Raw genomic sequence first — 19,493 nt, forward strand, 5'->3', positions numbered from 1 at the left:
TTTAAATACACTTGCCACTTTTAAAATCCATACTTGTTTTAAAGTACTGTTATCTGTTTGCTTGTTACCAAATTTTATTGTAAATTTTAATATTTTTCTATTTTGAAATGTCTTGATTATAGCACTGTGTTAATATTTTATTGTTATGCATCAGTCACCAAGTCAAATTCCTGTATATGTAACGTACTTCGCAATAAATGGTTGTGATTCTGATGAATACCTTAACACAGGGTGGTAATGTACAAAACTATCGCCTGTACCAAAATGGACACAGAAAATCAGCTCACTTAATACTTACCGTCCTTATTGAAGCCCACTGTAAAACGTTATTAACTGAGCTTGCACATTTGATGAAAGGGGACAAAAAGAAAGCACAGAAATAAGATAAAGCAAACACAAAACATATTTTGTGTTTTGTCACATGGGCTATGCGTGGATATATGTATTTCCTTTGTTTGCCTCTTTCACAGGCAGTGAGTATACACACTGTGTTATTATACACAGTGATGTAACTCATGATCGAGGTAGAGAGGTCTGCCACTCTTGTTAGACCTCTTATGAACGAACTGATGTAAAATAATAGAAATCCTAAATAGCCTTATGTGGGATTTGTGGTGCTGTATGAAAAGTACACTGAACTTCATATCTAAAATTGGTGAAGTGCCCTTTTAGCATTACATGTACACAGTAAATGTTGAAAAACAAAAAGTTCACTTCGTTACTTCTTCTTCTGGAGCTCTCAATCACATCTTCATGAAACATCCCATTCTCATCCACGTTTGCTTAAAAGTTGAGCTCGACCGCTCATTCTTGATCCGGACCTCAACTTATATTTAACAACTTTATCCTAAAAGTGCTCAGATTAGTGTGGGAAGAAATATATGCTGGCAAATGTTCATTACCTTCATTATGCATCACTTTACTTTAATCACATTAAAAAGCTCAGTGCTTGTGTTGTGCGGTTCTCTGCCACACGGGTGCAGTGTTTAATTTCACAATGTCAGACAGCCCAATGCTGCCTCATGCTCTCTGATGACCTCCCGTCAAGCATCAATTACCAAGCAGGCATTACCTGTCCTGTGTCCTGGGGATTATTTAGTGTCAACCTTTGTGCTTTTCGTAAATTGAAAGTTTGATTGGGACAACATGCAGCATTTAGGCACAACACAACCTGACATGATACGGACCCGAAAGTGTGTTTTATGTGTGTCAAAATCTAGTTTTAAACCCTTCAATATTTGAGTATTGTGCCGATTTCATATTTCATATGTATGTTGCATATTTCTAAATCACACATTTGTTTGATCATGTCCAACATGTGAATGTGTGACTCAGACACAGTGACTCACAGAGGCAGCCAACAACTCTGGCCATTAAAAAAGAACCATATGTAGCCAGTCGGTGTGGGCGATCACAGAGCAGATATAAATTCAGGCGGTTTTGTTTTGTTAGATCGTCTTGCAGAAACCTGCTTGTTTGAGGTAACTGCAATTAAATCTCTTTCGTGATGTTCTTCATGATTGTTTTTCATACGCGTGGGTAAACGTACCTTTACTGTCTGTGCAGTGATGCTGCTGCATGGTGCCTCAGCAGTTGCTATGCTACTGTATGGAGAAAAAGAACCACTGTAACACTTTAGAAGAAATATATATTTATATATAGAGATTGTAATTTTTGTTATTTAAAGCTTCTCTTCTAACTCATGTTAGCACTGATGTTAATATCTTTAGTTAGCAAAGAGTTTGAACCTCCGCTCTGTGTGATGCATTCAAATAAACTACCTTTATTTTGGAATGGTATTGTTTCTGCTCTGATAAATACCTGTTGTAAATTACTCTTAAAGGGTTCTGTTAATAAGGTGAATATTTCCTACAAACCTTTATTTTGCTAATTACCTAAGATAACTACTTCTGGCCAGCTTTTATTTTGTAAGTGCCTTTTTATGTTTTGGGTCCTTTATTTATATTACTGTTGTAACTAGATGCTAATGTTGGTTTAAAAGAAATGGCTAACTTGCTATGCCGTAATGTTAAGCTGATGCTAGAGTTCAGCCTTTACGTGTGCTTTTTGAGAAGTATGTGAGAAAATGTCATTGAATGTTTGTACTCGTAAGAGCTCATTTATGTTTTATCTGTTCCGTAGCTCTTACGGTGTTTCCTGGAGATTGATTGTGAAGGAGAGAAAGTAAATGTATGCGGTTGCTGGTTTCGCTACACCTCTTGACCTCAGTGTATTCAGTAATATCAGTGTTAGTATTAATATCGATATGTCTTTATTAGGGTGATTATTATAAATAACAACAGGGACGCCCTTATCGGTAACAGCTGTTTTGAGAAAGCTGTTTGAGTTCCATTCTCTTCATGTGGAGACCAGCATATGGTCACTTCTTGTGAATACTTTCAAAATAAAGCGACCAAACTGACGCAATCACAAACGAACTGACAGAAATAATCATATTTATGTCTCTCCAGGGTTCACAGTGAGAGACTACAACTCCACATTCCCAGTGGGAATAATACAGGTGTTTATATTGATTACATTTTTTTAGAGGTAAACGCCACAATTCATGCTGTCAGTGCCAACGTCAGAACCCACAGGCCACACATAAATAAAAATAAAAAAAACTGTAAATGTCGGTGTGGTGTTCATCCAATAGGTTTAAATGTCACAGACCTATTGGATAAATATCAACCGGAAACAAACAGATTCTGTGCAATTCACAAGCTGGTCTGCTTCTGCACCAATTGAACCGCAGTCCTTAGCTGAGGCACATGCTGAATATTTTACTTTAAAATATCATGTTTTCGACATGTACTTTTGTTTTTTTTGGTTTGAGTTATTTACAGCAAGTTTCCACCTCAATTTCTGCCAATTTCCAATTCTCCAAAATAGCCAATAGTCCCTGGTCATGTGACAGATATTGGTATAAGGGGTCTTAGGTTTCAAATTGCTTTTGGCTTGAATTGATAAGACAGTTAGCATATATTACACTGCTGGCAGAAAAGTAATATTCGAGATATCAGATCTCCTCAGAGTGAACCGTATCAGATGTGTGAAAAAAGGTTGATATCTTTCTGTGCATTTCACCTTTCCCCTCCTTTGCCCCCCCCAACCTTGTTTTATCGCTCCCTGTTCTTGCACTCACACAAAGATCTCTCCTTTACTTTCCCTGCACTGCTGGAGAGCTATGCAGCTCCTATAACATGTACAGCGCCATCATGTTCCTGCTCAGAGACTGAGCCTGGCATCATTAAACTCTTTCAGAAAAAGTCAAGGGTCAAAGCTATAAAAAAACAAAGAGAGAGAAAAAAAGTCTTTAATTGGCGGAGCATGTTATCGCCTTTTCCAGGGACTTTTCAATGTCTCAGCCAACTCTGCCTACAAGAGCAAGCAGCTTTTTCCACAAGCATCCAATTAGAGTGGGTTGGCAGTAACTTGTCTACATTCAGTGTGTGGCCCCCCTGATTAGTCTTCTCAGCCTGCCAATTAAATACAGCGGAGAGCGTTGCAGGTCTGTTAATCTGCAGCCAGCTGTGACGGCCTTTATCAACTGCCAGAGGGATGGAACCGCCAAACAGACCACATCACTGCAGGGAGAGAGCTATAGGGACAATAGTAACAGAACATGTGCGTTATTGAACGTGACTGTATCTCTTCCACGAGGTGAAAGGGAATATTAAGGAAACGGGGAGAACATGCATACCAATTGTGACTATAATATCTACTAAAATGTAGTATTCCTTTGACTAACTACTCTATAAGACAAATCAAAGACTGTGTGTGTGTGTGTGGGGGGGGGGTGGCTGCTGCCTCTCTAAGTCCACTGTGTGACTCATCTGTCGCTGCAGTGTGTTACTGTCTGTGTATGAGAGGTGGAGGCAGGCAGCTGAGGTAAGTTGTGCGGAACTGAAAGCATCTGGTTTTCTCCTCACTAGTGTGATCAATAATAACCCCCAACCACCATCTCACACACACACACACACACACACACACACACACACACAACCATCCCCTCCCGTTGTCATGGCAGTAACACACAGGATGGTGGCAGGATGCTCTTTGGAGTGGGTCGGGTATTTACGTTCAGAAATTCTAATCATCACTTTGTGCAACATTATGAAGATAACATATATTGTGTTGTTGCAGTAAAAGTCTTTATTTTAACAACATTGCAAAGATGATATGTCACACAAAATAATAGATTACATATTCACATTTATTTATTTATTTTTGTTCAGTATGTGAAAATCTTTTCTTACAAAACAGACTGTAAGACACATTACTTAATGACTAATTACATCCGATTCAGAGAAAGACTTTGGTTTAAGTTGTGGTCTGCTGTGTTACTGTGTTCAGCTACACATATCTCTTCTCTGATGTACTGCTACTGCACTTTATAGACCAAACAATTAACCAAATGATGAAATAAAAGTATGAATCAATGATGAAAAGAATCACGAGCTGCAGTCCCACCAATGACATTATAATAGTCTGCTACAGTACTAAAGCAAGTGTAGTGGTCTACTCTTACTGCATCGAATACATCACAAACACACAGTCAGAGCAGCCATAATAATATCTAATTCCCTTAATTGGACAAAAAGCAATCATATCTATGAGCCAGGAAGCTTCCCTCCTGCAACACACATACAAATGCAGTATTTCACAGTAGCAAGTCACATAATATATAATGAGAATAATACACATCTCTTACATTGTATGCACATGTGGATGAATGATCATCTTTCTTAGCAGGGCAGACATACAATATACACATGAAAGCACTGGGGAGGCTCACATGTGCATCCCCACACACACACACACACACACACACAATCCTCTGTTTTCGCCTGGACGGTGTTACATGACGGAGCAGGTGAAGCCGCAGCAGTCTTTCAGAAGTGTAAGTCCAGTTTTAGTGAAAAATGGCGCTGTTGTCTGCTGGGCTTTGGATGCCACTGTTTGATCTTGCAAAGCACCTGCTTGAAAAGGAAGACGTGACGGTAAACTCTCATCCTCCACCTTCACTGAAAGTTATATTCCTTAACTGAAAGGTCAACTGAAAACACAGACCAGCAACCACTCCACTGGTTTCTCTGCAGCTGGTCCAATTAGAGAAATATAGTCTGGCACATAACCCACTGTATGACATGTGGATGAGTAGGCTTTCAGAGGCACTGTTAGTATTCTGTTACCTTCGGACAGAGCCCGGCTACAGCAGTTTCTCCTCTCCAGTCTTTATGCTAAGCTATGCTAACCGTAGCTTTAGCATGCAGAATAAGCTAATTTCTCAAAATGCCAAACTTTTCCTTTCACATTTTCATGAAATCAAATTCTCCTTTTTGACACTTATTTATGGTCAGTATTGTTTTCAGCAATAGCGATTCAATGTATTTAACTTCAGCAATGAAATATTTATCTTGTGAACGTATAAAAAAAATGCTCGACTGTTTGCTCGTAGGCGGTTTTAGCTAGCAGAGCGATATAGTATGATGAGTTGTAACTGAGCGATTTGGGGATCAGGGGTTGAGGCGGAGCGGTTCTGCTCTGTTTGGATCAGACATCCTTGGTTGGGCCTCACAGCTGGTGCAAGGATTACAACTGAACTACCAGAAAAAAGGTGTTTGCACCAAATAAATGTATCCGTTTACACACAAGAGTCAAAGATGACTTCTAATTGGAAGCACATGCACATGTCGGCGTCTTTGATGAGACTCACCTTTTGCAGCCAATGTCTTGGGAAATTTGGACTGTAAGAAGGCGGCCATTTCTCTGTCCTCCTCTTGTTCCCTGTGGAGGAGAATATGTCCCTGTTTTTATTTTACTTGTCAAGTATGCGGTTCTGAGGTTTCTTGTTAATCACGTTAAATGTCACTGGGCTGCATTGACAGAAACCATGGCGACAGGCGGGACTGACAAATCCTCAGGAGATGATTTTAATCTACTGTGCATGGCGTGGATTCACAGCTGCATGTGCACACAGCGCCGTCCTCAATCTATTTCCAACATTGAATAATGAAGGGAGATGTCCTCTCACATCCCCACAATCCTTCTGAGACCAATCAAAATGTCACTCAAAGATATTCTTCCACATCAACGACTGCCTGCTTATCAGTGGTAGCACCACAAACAAATATATATACATATATAGAGGGAATGCACAGAACACAAAGAGACAACGCTTTAGAAGAAAAGCTCTTAAAACTCAGTGGATCAATAATCTGAGATGGGGCAAATAGTATATAATGTATGTAGTATGTATGATGTCAGTTTGTTTTTGCACAAAGTATTAAGTGTGGTATTAAACTAAAGTTGTTTCGGAAAAGCTTCAGACTGATAAGCATGCTGAAAGCTAATTGTAAAGTTTCATTTTTACAAAGTTGATCACCAGGATCTAAAGATCCAGACCTTTTCCCTGAAACCCATTGTGTTGCAAACAGACAGCACTGTAATGTCTACTGGGCATGAGCGGAACATCACGAGTCTTTTCACTCGATTGATTTGATAACCTCACCTCAGCCTCTCAAACTCCACATCATCCACGAGGAAGTCTCTGGTCTCCACCAGCTTGTTGATCTGCTGCAGCAGCTCTTCCTCCCTCTCTTTGTCCTCCTTGGACTTGTCATTGTCTGTTCAACAGTCACACAAAATACAGCAACAAGTGTCAAAATGATAAACTGGAATAGAACAGATTATTATTGCCCACCAGGGTGGAAATGTGTCTTTTGCTCACCAGGCGAATGAAACATCAATAAATGAAGTAAGTAAACAAGGTCATATAACAGAATAATACAGTAACACAGTCACCAAAGTAACTATTGGAGCCATTTTTCACAAGCTACATATCTTTCGAACATTTTGACACTGAAATTGCATTTTCCAGACAGATAAATCAGATAAATCATAAACTTTGTTCGAGACCTTTCTCTTTTACGACTGATAGCTTCAGGTGTCCCACCTGACAGTTTTTAAATTAAAATTACATTTTCTTTTTATATTTAATATTATTACACCATCAGACCGCCATTACACTTTTCCTCTCGCGCACCCCCTAGAGGCAGCTCGCGCACCCCCAGGGGTGCGCGCACCCCACTTTGGGAATCCCTGCTCTAGTGAGATCTAGCAACTAACGCCCTAGCTAACAAAATGTTGTAATGCTTAATATGTTTGTAAGCTATGTAGATATCTAATGTTAGCAAAAGTAAAACACATCCCAACATTTCCGAATGAGGACGCTGTGACCACGACCACTGGGGAGACAGGAAGTGTGTCCCATTTCTAAACTTTGGCAGAGCTTGTAATGCGTTATGTTATAGAGCATCTTTGGCTGCATTTAGGTTATTGCATTTAGCTCAATGCTAACCTCGGCAAGCTAACATGCTCACCCAGTGACAATGCTAACATGCTAATGTTTAGCATGCATACAACTTTTACCGCGTGAGCCGCCTTAGTTTAGCGTGTTAGCATTGTAAAGATTGAGTGTTATCGGTTCACAGCAGACCAACATTGCTAGCCCTAGAGCTACGCAGCTAGCATGGCTAAATCTCCTATATCAAAGGCACTTTACAGTATTTTATGTATAACCACTTCTGTTCTTATCTCTTTAGCTGCCACACCAAACTTCTTCGAAAGCAAGGCTATTTTATTTTTAATTTCCTCTTATTTTTCCAGGAACATTTCCCATTCTGGTTCAAAAATATCTTTTCCAAGATGGCACCATAAAACGTTTCACAGAAAAGAATGTATTGTATCAGAAATTATATAGTTATACAAATGATTTAATACAAATTCAAGTGGAAAAGGGGATCATTGTTCTTTGAAGTCTCTATGTGTTTGCGGTGAAGTCATTATTTTTATTCACGACCAGCCCATTCTGAGGATGTGCTGGATTCCCTCCACTCCTCATCACAGATTTCTTCAAAGATAAGAAAGCAAATGAAAACCATATGCGGCACATAAGTGAAATGCGTGCTCATTAAATAAAATGAGACTGCTTTTTTAATTTACCTGGAAGAGAGACAAGTTTCTGCAGCTCCGTCTTCAGTCTTGTGATTTCTTTGCAGAGCTGGATGTCGTCCATCCTGAGCAGAAAACAAACAAATCATGAATACATATTTGCAGGAAAGCAGGTGTGAAAAACAACAAACACAGAATGGACTGTATATAACCGCAGCAACCCAATTTCCTTCCTAACTATACATACAAACATCAGTGTGAAATTGTAGGAGCTTATCAAACAGAAATACAATGGACTGAGTTATCGAGGTCCGTGAGTTCATTAACTGGAACGGCACCGCCACGCTGCCCTCTGTGAATGAATCACACCTGACATTATCAGATTTCATTTCACCGTCTGACTCTGAAGTAGATTTCAAAACATCAGGGGCCGTTCACACAAGTGTGTCTCTAAATGTGTGTGTGTTACAGTGATGGCAAAAAGAGGGAAATGACTGTGAGAGCAATATGTACTCTGAGCTGTTGGTTTAATACAACAGGCTTGACTTTGGTGTACTACAGCAGGATATATCAGGATGACTCATATGCTACCAGGAGTGTTATTTTTTCAAAATGTATTTGAAGCTGCGTTACAAATCACATACTTTGTCTTTTTACTTTCCTCGTACATACTGCAGCTTCTAACAAAGTACATACTGTTGAATGCAGTACGCATTTAATTAGGACATACTTCCTCAGCATGCAATGCCTGTAATCTATGTATGTAATAAAATGTATGTTTTTATCTGTCTATTTTTCATATCTTCTGCGGTTGCCCCCATGGCATGTTAGTTTGAATGCATGCATTTTGCTGTTTCTTATTGACAATTTGTGAAATTGTACATGTGCAATTTGTGAAATAGAGAAAACATACTAGCTGCGTTCCAAATAGCATACCTTTATGTTTTTACTTTTAGCACATACAACATCTGACCTTACAAAGTCGGTTACCCGGTTTGCCGTCTACTGTCGCTGATTCCATGTTAATTCAGCACAAGAGTCAACATGCTAGCAGCTATGTGACAATGCTAACACATTGATGTTTGGCAGGTATAATGCAATGTAGTGTGTGTAGGTAGGTTAGCATAGTAGTCACATCAGTCTGGACCCCAAGTGGTGGACCAACAGACCAAGACTGCCATCTGTAGAGCCATGCAGCTAGTGACGCTGAAGACATTAATCATTCTAAGACAGTGGAACACATAAATGTGAATCCAAATATTAAATGCTGAATACGAACAGGAATAGTTTCACATTTAGGATTATTTGCTTTCTTGCAGGGAGTTATATGAGAAGATTGATACCACTCTTATGTCTGTACGGTAAATATAAGGCTTCAGCAGGCAGAAAGTTAGCTTAGCTTAGCATAAAGACTGGAAACAGGGGGAAACTGTTAGCCTGGCTCTGTTCAAAGGTAACACAATCCACCTCCCAGCCTCTCTGAATGTTATATCTCATTTGATTAATGTGTACAAACAGGCTAGCTGTTTCTAGTCTTTGTGCTAAGCTAACTGGCTGCTAGCTTCCTCCTTAGCGTACGGACATGAGTGTGGTATTGATCTTCTCATCTAACTCTCAGCAGGAAAACAAAAAAAGGATATTTTCCTCAATGTATTACTCTTACAAGACAACTGATTTGAGCGTTTTCAAATTCAACTTCACCTGTAGTAATTTGGTACAGTTTGTTGTTTTAGCAACCCTCCCCACAATAGTTGAGCTTCATTTTCTGCCTGTGCTGCAGTTAACATAACACATGTCAACACATACAGGGAAACAATCTATAATTGGGAGCTGGATCATGCATCACTTTTCACCCTCTGGATGCGGATGGAAGTGAGAACATGATCATGAACCGCCAACACTTATCGGACTAGTCATTTTGAAGGCATAAAAACAACCCCCCCCCCCAAGCAAAAGTTATCATCTGTTTCTCCGATTCATCATATGGTCACATTACGCAGTGCTGGTCGCTGTTCTCAGTCCCTACTCCACCACCTCCATCCTTGTGTGTCAAAATAATGAGGACGGTCTCGATAGAAAAAGCGTGTAAAAATTAAAGTAAAGGATGAGAGGGAAAGGAGCAAAGGGCATCTTTTTAGATCAGAAAAAGACCTGATCGTGTGTGTGTGCTGGTAGTCTGCTAAGACCTCAAATAGCACTGCTGTTTTCTTCACACACTTTGCCATCATGCACATGACTGCTCCCAGTGTTTGTTGCTGACAGTCACGGTGCATCATCTCATATTCCTGCGAGGCTGCTGACAGTATCTTGGAGTATTCAGATCCCTGTACAGCAGAGAGCTTTACTCTATGTGTCGGTGCAGTGGAACATCACATGAGAAAGGAGAAGCACGTATTATCATCTTGGGTCTAATGTCATTGCTGTGTGTCAGTATCCAATCCCTTCTTCTTTTTTTAAACCATCATATATGGTTTTAGTCAGACAAAAATTGTGCAATTGAAGAAGCAGGTCTTACATGTATCTGAGCTCCGATTCCCTCCGGACCAGGATGTCTCTTATCCGCTCAATTTTGCACAGCTCTCCTTCAATGTCCTCGGTCGTAATTGTGGAGTCAGCCATCGAAATGACATCCTCTGCTGGAAGACAGGCAAGGCCAAAACACCATTATTTGGTTCTGGTCATGGCATTGGGAGTTTGTACAGACTTTTGTGTGTGTGTGTGTGTGTGTGTGTGTGTGTGTGTGTGTGTGTGTGTGTGTGTGTGTGTGTGTGTGTGTGTGTGTGTGTGTGACTGACTGCCGTCATCAAACAAGTGACACAAGCACCATAAGGAAGCACATTCTGTAAACTGCAAGCCACGAATATCATTGTGAAATTGACTTGAAATTGAGGCTGGCAATTCCTTCCACTGGCATTACTCACTGGAACACTTGAAGGAACTGAGCCATCATGAAGGACATTATTACAGCTGTGTTTTTGCTGCAATGACAAGTTAAATGTTGCATGTGAAAATGGCGGGTTTGTTTCTCAGTTCCACCAGCAGCGTCCACACAGACTCTAACCGAACAGACAGAGATCATCATTTTCAGAGAAAAAGCACAGTAGTAGGCCTTACACTGAATTATTGAACATGGTTTTACAATTTAAAGCTCAACATTATTGGGATATACGCTGATTCGCTTTCACGCTGAGAGTTAGAGGAGATTAATGCAGCTAGCAGCCGGCTAGCTTAGCTTAGCATAAACATTGGAAACAAGATGAAAAGTCTGACTCTGTCTGAAGTCTCTGACAAAATAACACACTTTACTTTGTTTGTTTACCTTTGGAGGGAGCCAGGTTAGCTGTTTTCAGTCTTTGTGCTAAGCTAAGCTAGCCAGCTACTTCATATTTTATTTAACCTCCGTGCAGAAAAAAATAAATGTATTTTAATATTTAGCGTACAGACATGATGGGTATCGATGCTCTCGTCTGTCCCTCTGCAAGAAAGCAAATGATCCTGTCGCCCAAAGCTATTACTTTAAATCTTTTTCACAATATAAAGTTTTGTTCTGTGAGCACTATACTTTGAAAGTTCTGAGTTATTCTGAGAAAGGTGGTGATTAAGAATAAATTGAATCCTATAGTGTAACTGTCCATCTTTCCGTTGCGCCTCAAGTGTGAAATTGCTAAATTGGAGAAATGTATTGCATTCATTACGTCCAATAAACCACCTGTGTCAGTTGTCAAGGTTCCCGAAAGACTCTGGAAACTCACGGAGGAAATCTTAAAGTAAACATCCAGAGGCAAACACCAAAAGCACATTATTGAGACAGTAAAACCTGCAATGATCCTAGTTCAGCTTTAAACATTTAAAGTGCCCTGGCTGAAATTCACCATCCTGCTGTGATCTGATCACAGCTCTGTGGATACTCCCCCCCCCCCCCACACACACACACCCTCACCCAGTAATTCTTCAAGCATCACTGAACAGCTGCACTGCCTCTCCCTGCAGCCTCCCACTCCTCACCGAGAGCAATGAGTCATCCAGCAGAGCTCGGATCGGCTTTTAATTACCTGACCTTGTGTGAAAAGACATAACAATCTCACGCACGCACGTGCACACACACACACACACACACACACACACACACACACAGGATCACTGGGGATAACGCTCAACCTCTGCAAACCAACTTTATTCACCACACGCATGCACGCACACGAGTTGCCGGCAGGTGTTCCTTTTTTTTGCCCCAAACCCTCTGACAGGCTCTGGGAATTTAGTCAATAAAAAGCAATAAAATAAAATGAATGTGCGCCTGTGCGTCTTCTGCACACAGAGGAATAACAGAGAACCGAGGACTGAGCCCAGAGTAACACAAATAAAATCTCATCACGCAGCTATACGTGTCTCCATTTTCAGGGATGGATTTCTAAATTGGCCAACCGGGCACAGTGGCCACTGGCCTTCACCTACATAATGTCACTGGAAGAGACACGAACCAACCAGGAAGAGACTCAAAATGACCACAAAAAGTCACCAACGACCTCCTTAAAGTCACCAACGACCTCCTCCTCTCCTCAGACGCTGGTCACCTCAACATTCTCATCCTCCTTGACCTCACTGCAGCTTTTGACACCATCAACCACAACATCCTTCTCTCCCGCCTCGAATCCTCCCTCAACATCACCGGAACTGCTCTCTCCTGGATTAAATCATACCTCACAAACAGACAACAGTTCATCAGTATCAACAACTGCACCTCCTCCACTGCTCCTCTGTCTCAAGGCGTCCCCCAGGGTTCGGTGCTTGGTCCTCTTCTGTTCATCCTCTACTTGCTCCCTCTTGGTAACATCATCCGTCAACATGGTCTTCACTTTCACTGCTACGCCGATGATGTCCAACTCTACATCTCCACAAAAGCCATCACCACTGCTACTCACTCCACTCTCACCAACTGCCTCACTGACATAAAATCATGGATGCAAACCAACTTCCTCAAACTGAACTGTGATAAATCTGACATGATCATCATCGGTCCCAAATCCCTCACAAAAACCTGTCACAACTTCTGCCTCACCATCGACAACTCCACTCTGTCTCCCTCCCCACACATCCGCAACCTTGGAGTCATGTTTGACAGCAACCTCTCCTTTGAACACCACGTCAAACAAATCACAGTTCTGCCTTTTTCCACTTAAAAAACATCACCCGTCTCCGCCCATCACTCTCCTCATCGGCTGCTGAAACTGATCCACGCCTTCATCACCTCCAGAATTGACTACTGCAACATATCTCTCCATATCTGCCCCCTCCCTCTGGAACTCTCTCCCCAAAAACATCCGAGATTGCACTGACCTTTCCACATTCAAATCACAAATTAAAACTCACCTGTTCAAAACTGCTTTTAACGTGTGACTATTATTGTGTACTTTGTTTTTATATATGATGATTTTAATGTAAAGTGTCTTTGAGTGTCATGAAAAGCGCTATATAAATAAAATGTATTATTATTATAATTATTATTATTACAAAGAAACACGAAACTACTACAAAAAGACACAAAACACATAGAGGCAAAAACACCACAAAGTCGGTGTCTTTTCTCACAATCCACCCTTTAACTGTAATTCCCTGACATTTATTCAGAATTTTCCTGGAATACAAATATGAAATTTGTCCTTATAAAAGGAATATAAGGTAAAACAAAAAGAAGGTAAATCGATTTGTATTAATTACTGGATCGTTATTCTTCATAATGTTGAATTTCCTGCTCCGATGACGTGACCGTCAAGCTCTAGAAATTAATTGAAATTAAAGATAAAACATCAAATTAACTGATTTGTTGACTGTCAGAAAAATAATCTGTCACGATATTGAATTAATCGTTTAATTAATCAATTATCTTGTTCCAGCTTCCAAATAGGATAATGACAAGTTTATTTATATTGAATGTGACTAACTGAATATCTGTTTCTATTTTGGACTATTGGACAAAACAAGCTATTTGACTGCGAGGAAATTGTGACATATTTTTCACTATTTTATCAATATCCATCAACTACATTTGGGAATTACAGACCAGGTTACTTGTCTTCCTTCGATCCATCCAAAGCTGCTCAAAACTCACTTGCTTTCTCCGTCGCCCCTTCCACCTGCGTCTTCTCCAAAGAGCCGTACTGCTTGGAGGATCTTCTCTCTTTTTCCATATTGTTAAAAAAAAAAGCTTTCCCCCAGTTTTCAGAAAAAAAAATCGAATGTATGTGCAGCCAGAAAATGTCTATAGAAGGTGTCGACTAAGTCCACGCAGCAGTGCTGTAACTAACGTATAACGGGGGGAGAGCTGCCAACAGACGGACTCCTGCACAGAGATGGATGTGCGCGCGGAAGGCGCTGAGGCAGCGGATGTCCGCTGCAGGGCGCCACCTGCTGGGCAGACCCGCACCAGAACTAGCGACTAAAGAGAAGGAGAATTACGTTTGAACAGTGGAGGGAGAAGTATTCAGATCATTTACTGAAGTAAAAAAAAAAAACAGCACTCTGTGAAGTGTGGAAGTATTATGAGCACAATGTTCCCTGTCGGTGTTTATATATTAAATATGAGGATTAAAATGACCATTAATGTGCATGTTGCACTGCTGGAGATGTTTGCAGCTTGGGGATGATGCTTTTTCCAGCTGATCCAAGAGGCTTTTTGAATCGTTTACATCATTTAAGAAGTAGAATGTTCTCAACACATACAAGGGACGCTTTATGTAAATTGATGGTTATTCACTGGACGGGAGGAGGATAATAAAATTGTAATCTTAACAGTAACTTAAAGGCGTAGGATAAATGTAGTGGAGTAAAAAGTACAATGTTTGCCTCTGAGATGCATGTGGAGCAGGAGTGGTGAATTACATCAAATGTACACCTATGTGCACTTTAGTTCGGTGTTTGAGACGTTCCACCGCTGCATTTGACAACTACTCGTAAGTGAATTTGTTTCCCGAGCATGGAATTTGGAATCAAATCAGGGACCCAACAGGTTTTAATAAACAAACATCTGCCATGAGAACGGTCTGCTGCTCTCTAACCGCTCTACAACACAGTCCACAGGATAATGGAGCTGCCTTTCACCAGGACGACATTTTCATCTCGCCTGATTGAGTTCAGCTGTTGAACGACATACGGAAGGAGGAAGAGTATCTATTTACTTCAAGTGCTGGAGAGGAGCTAATGCTGGAGTCACAGATGCTACTCTTCACTAACAGGTTGAAGACTTTCAAATACAACAGAGACATACAGAAGCTCTCTGGAGGAAAGAAAATGACACGTTTAATTCACATTTTGCATTTTTTTTTTTTACTCGAGACAACGCGTCACAAAAACAACACAGCTTCATGACACCAGAATCTTACAACACAGTTTTAATGCGCTGAGCTCCCTGCGGTTAAACAACGCCAACCCTTGTTTAATCGTGTCACCAGTTCACACAGAGTCCAAAAAAAACCCCACAAGCACAGTGGAGGACGCCGGTGACTCTAGCTGTAGATAAACAGACTGTGTGGGTGTGGTGGAACAGGAGGCCATCCTAGTCCAGCCTCACCTTGTGCACACCTCTGGTGTTTACGCTCAACAGAAAGAGGCTCAGTGTTTCTGTTGACCAGATGCCGGAGCTGTTGAGTCCTTCTTCTGCCCGCCCTTCATCCTGCTTCTTTGTTTGCTTTAGAATAAACGAAATCGCTCGTGGTAACGTTCATTTGTGAAGGCTCAGGTGGCACAGAGACGAATCCTCGAGTCCATCAGAACAGCTGATGAATGTTGTGAGCACTGATGAGAGTTGAATATATTATTTCCACACTGATCGAAATGATATGTAAATGCTTTCTACGTAGGCCACTGCACTCTCTGAAGCGTCCTTTACTCTCACACTGCAGATGTTAATGGCTTATCCTCCGTCCATAGTTGTTGTTGCTGTTGCGGCTTCTGTCGTCATCTATCGCTTTTTCCAGCCAGTCTCTCTCCTGGTCAGACTCGGAGTCGCTGGCTTCGCTCGCATCCGCCGCCAAAAGCCGAGAGTAGTTGATCCTGCGCCGGCGGGGGGCCCTCCACTGGAGCAGAGGCAGGCACGCGCACCACGCCATCAGGCCCACCGCCGCTCCTCTGAACAGCCACGTGAGCCCGAACCTCTGGACCACGAAGCCTCCGGCGAAGCTCCCCAGCCCGTTTCCCAGCTGCAGAGAGAGTGCAACGTAGACCCTCCTCACGCTCCTCTCGGCCCCCGGCGGGGCCACATCCTCGCACTGAACCCTCACGGCCCACCAGAGGGCCCCGCCGCTGAAGCAGCTCAGCACCTGGGCGGGCGCCGCGGCCCACGGCCCCCAGAGGAAGGAGTAATAGAAGCACTGCAAGCCGAGACTCGCGGCCGCGACGACGAGCACCTGTCCCGAGCTGGGGAGCTTGGAAAACCGGCCAGCCAGCAGAGGGAAGGCGGCCTGCGAGACCTGGGCGACGGCCAGAGACATCCCCATGTGCAGCTCGTTGCTCCCGTGGTCCTGCATCTGCCACAGGAGGAAGTTGTCCACGGCGGACCCCGCCACCCCGGCAAGCAGGGCGGTGATGGCGCAGAGCAGGGCGTGGGGGGAGCCGCGCACCAGCCGCACGGCCTTGAGGAGCCCGTTGGCCCGGTCTCGCTTTTTGTTCAGGTAGAGGGGGAGGTACGCAGCCACAGGGAGGGCCGCGGCTGCCAGGGCGGCGTAGCAGTAGAAGTGCACCGCGCTCCTGGAGACCCCGCCAGCTACGAGGCAGCTCAGCCGACTGACCAGCAAGCCCGCTCCCCCGACCCCACACGCCGCCCCGAGCAGACCCCACACCCCGGTGCTGCCGTAGCGGTCTGAGGCATCGCCGGAGTCCAGATACTCGTACAGGCCGTCGTCTGCGGTCCACTCCAGAGGGGCTGACGCGCACTCCCACACCGACACGATGATGAGTGTCAGGAAGAAGAGCCAGTGTTGAGGGTCCATCGCCTTCAGGCTGCTCAGAAAGTCAAAACGCCTCTCCTTTTCCTCTTCCGCTGCCTTTTCCTCCGTCTTCCTTTCTCCAAGCTGCTCTTCTGACCCCGAGCTGAACTTTGACCTCTTACTCCTCACTGGAGCTGCCGAAGAGGTGGTGAGGTGCTGCATAAAGGAGCCGACCTCGTTGACCACTGATGCATTCAATGGTGGCAGCTGAGGATGGGAATGATTATGATTATGATGAGAATGATTATGAAGTGCGGTTTTAGTGTCGGAAAGTGTCTTCGCAGTTGAAGTGACCGCGGACTGGGAGACGGGAGCCGTGCTGGTGTGAGTTCTAGCTGAGGGTGCGGAGGGTGCACCGCTGCTCCCGAGCAGGTCTCCACCCAGACTTTGGGTCGGACCGCCACGCGGCTCAGACACGTTACAGCTGCCGGCCTGCGGGCGCACGTCCGTCGGCAGGACGAGCAGCAGGACCAGAGCCGCCGCTGCCGAGCACACGAGAGAGCCGTTTATCACAACGCGCCTCTTGTCGTAGTGCTTGGAGAGCAGGTTCGCCACGGGGCTCCACACCAGCGACACGAGGTGCTTGGTGCCCATGACGACGCCCGTCATCGCGGGGGACAGACCCAGCTGTCGGAAGTACAGGGTGAGGAAGGGGAGCAGGCAGGCTCTGGCGCACGAGCACAGGAAGTTGAAGGCGCCGGCCAGAGCGAGGGCCCGCCGGATGTCGATCTGCTTGGTCCTCTTCATGGTCGGAGGCTCGCGGTCTCACTTGGTGGGTTTCACATGGAGCACCTGGTGGGTTTAAACTGGGAGACGGAGAGACAGAATACAGGAAACACAGCACATCAGAGTAATCAATACTTGGCCTTAAATGCAATTTGTTTTCTATCAATAACCAATGTTCTTTCTAGGGCTACAATTATTGTCTTCATCAATAAACCTGTTCATTATTTTTCATTGAATCGATCAGTCTATGAAATGTTAAAAAAAAGTGAAAAAAATGTATGCCCATCGCAACTTCAGAGTCCTACAGGTGACGCCTTCAGATGTCAAAACCAAGAACATGTTTAATTCACAACGCTGTGTGACAGAGAGGTGCAGCACATCTTCATATTTCATAAAGGTTTGCCACTTTTTCACTATTTTTGCTTGAGAACCATACCTCGTTCAGTCCATTGGTTTTTTTTCAAAACAAATGACAAGTTATTACATAACTTAATAATTACATTTTATTTTATTAAAGACACAATACAGTACTTATGGTGGTTAAAATACATAATATAATAAATGCATTAAGGTGTATGTTTCCCACAAGCCCAATGAATGTTCAGTGTTTTGTGTGACTCAAACTGCCAGCTTTTTATTCACTTTTTTTTCACGTTGTGGCGGATTCAGTGGAAGAGCTTCACTTTTAAATGCGGAAACATGCAGCGCAAACAAGGAACAAGGCGGCGCAGCCGTTAACACCTGCTGCAAAATGCAACTGTTCCCTACAGGGTATACTATGTGGAGTCCACGTCACGTCAACTTTGTAGGATAAGACAAATAAAACAAACTAATTTACCTTTTGAACTCTGCCCCTTTCTACCGGTCACCTTCCACCTCAAACTCCGGCATTAGATCCACGTTTTGGTCTCTTTTGTGTTTTGGGCAGCGGACACCTGTTACCGTCTGGACGGTGAGCGCACTCAACTGTGTGCGAGTTTACACCTGGAGAGGCAGGCGCGCGACCACAGCGCCCCCTAACGGTGCGGATGTCTCAGTGCACCACAGAGAGAGAGCGAGAGAGAGAGAGAGAGAGAGAGAGAGAGCGCGCGCACTGGAACACAATCTTTAAAAAAAAGCATTTCCATGTGCGAGAGAAAAGAGCACGTTCATGTCAACAACTTTCCCATGTGCAAATAAAAGCCACTTATTCAGGAGACACATGTTCATAGATAGTTTATTTACCACGTTTTCAAATTCAGCACACATCATGAACTCACGTCACATCGTTTTCATCCTTATATGCGTTTCCTCGTTTCAAACAGAGAACTTGTAACTGCAAATGTGTGATTTTAATGAACTCAGCAAATTCATTCCCCTAATTACTACAGGCTGTGAAATAAAATAAAGGCAACACATAATAATACAGCTTCCAAACACAGGCTTTAACAATGCAATGCATGCATGACTTCCACTGATTTAATCAGTGGTGGGTGAAGTGTAAAGATATTTTACTTGAGTGAAAGTACAGATGTGTTAACAGCAAAATATACTTGAAGTATGAAAGGGCCCCAGAGTGCTGTGTATAATGTATATTATTGAAATATTATGATGATACAGATGCATTGTTTGTGTTCTCAAGGTTATAATTTGAACAACTGTACTCTTGTTTAGTTTAGTGCATCGTGTTTTATCAACCGTATCATTTATTTTACAAGTAAAAACTTAATCTGAAAATTAACTATTTGTTGGTTCCCCTTCAACTCAACGCTGTTGGCTCTGTTGTCGTTGTTTGCACTGTTAGCGCTGTCAGCACCGTTAGCTGCTAGCCGCCGGCTCAGCCGTCGCCAT

General features: G+C 43.0%; 2 protein-coding genes across 2 annotated transcripts; both read right to left on the bottom strand.

Annotated features, from left to right (window-relative positions):
- Window positions 1-4,860: 4,860 nt before the first annotated feature.
- Window positions 4,861-14,180, bottom strand: LOC306786309 (bMERB domain-containing protein 1; the record flags this gene model as incomplete). The annotated part of the gene is made up of 6 exons (XM_079281046.1): window positions 14,066-14,180; window positions 10,472-10,592; window positions 8,008-8,081; window positions 6,515-6,629; window positions 5,720-5,790; window positions 4,861-4,979 (listed from the first exon to the last, which is right to left on the bottom strand). Exons 1-6 carry the CDS (start codon window positions 14,142-14,144, stop codon window positions 4,861-4,863), a joined length of 579 nt encoding a protein of 192 aa, XP_079137172.1. The 5' UTR covers window positions 14,145-14,180.
- A 1,267-nt stretch (window positions 14,181-15,447) lies between these two features.
- On the bottom strand, window positions 15,448-18,617 carry mfsd6l (major facilitator superfamily domain containing 6-like). Its single transcript, XM_079282125.1, has 2 exons — window positions 18,502-18,617; window positions 15,448-17,743 (listed from the first exon to the last, which is right to left on the bottom strand). The coding sequence occupies exon 2, from the start codon at window positions 17,682-17,684 to the stop codon at window positions 15,858-15,860; it is 1,827 nt and encodes a 608-aa protein (XP_079138251.1). The 5' UTR covers window positions 17,685-17,743; window positions 18,502-18,617; the 3' UTR covers window positions 15,448-15,857.
- Between the last annotated feature and the right edge of the window lie 876 nt (window positions 18,618-19,493).

This window comes from Melanostigma gelatinosum (genome assembly GCF_949748355.1).
Source record: "Melanostigma gelatinosum genome assembly, chromosome: 13".
Taxonomy (NCBI): Eukaryota; Metazoa; Chordata; class Actinopteri; order Perciformes; family Zoarcidae; genus Melanostigma; species Melanostigma gelatinosum.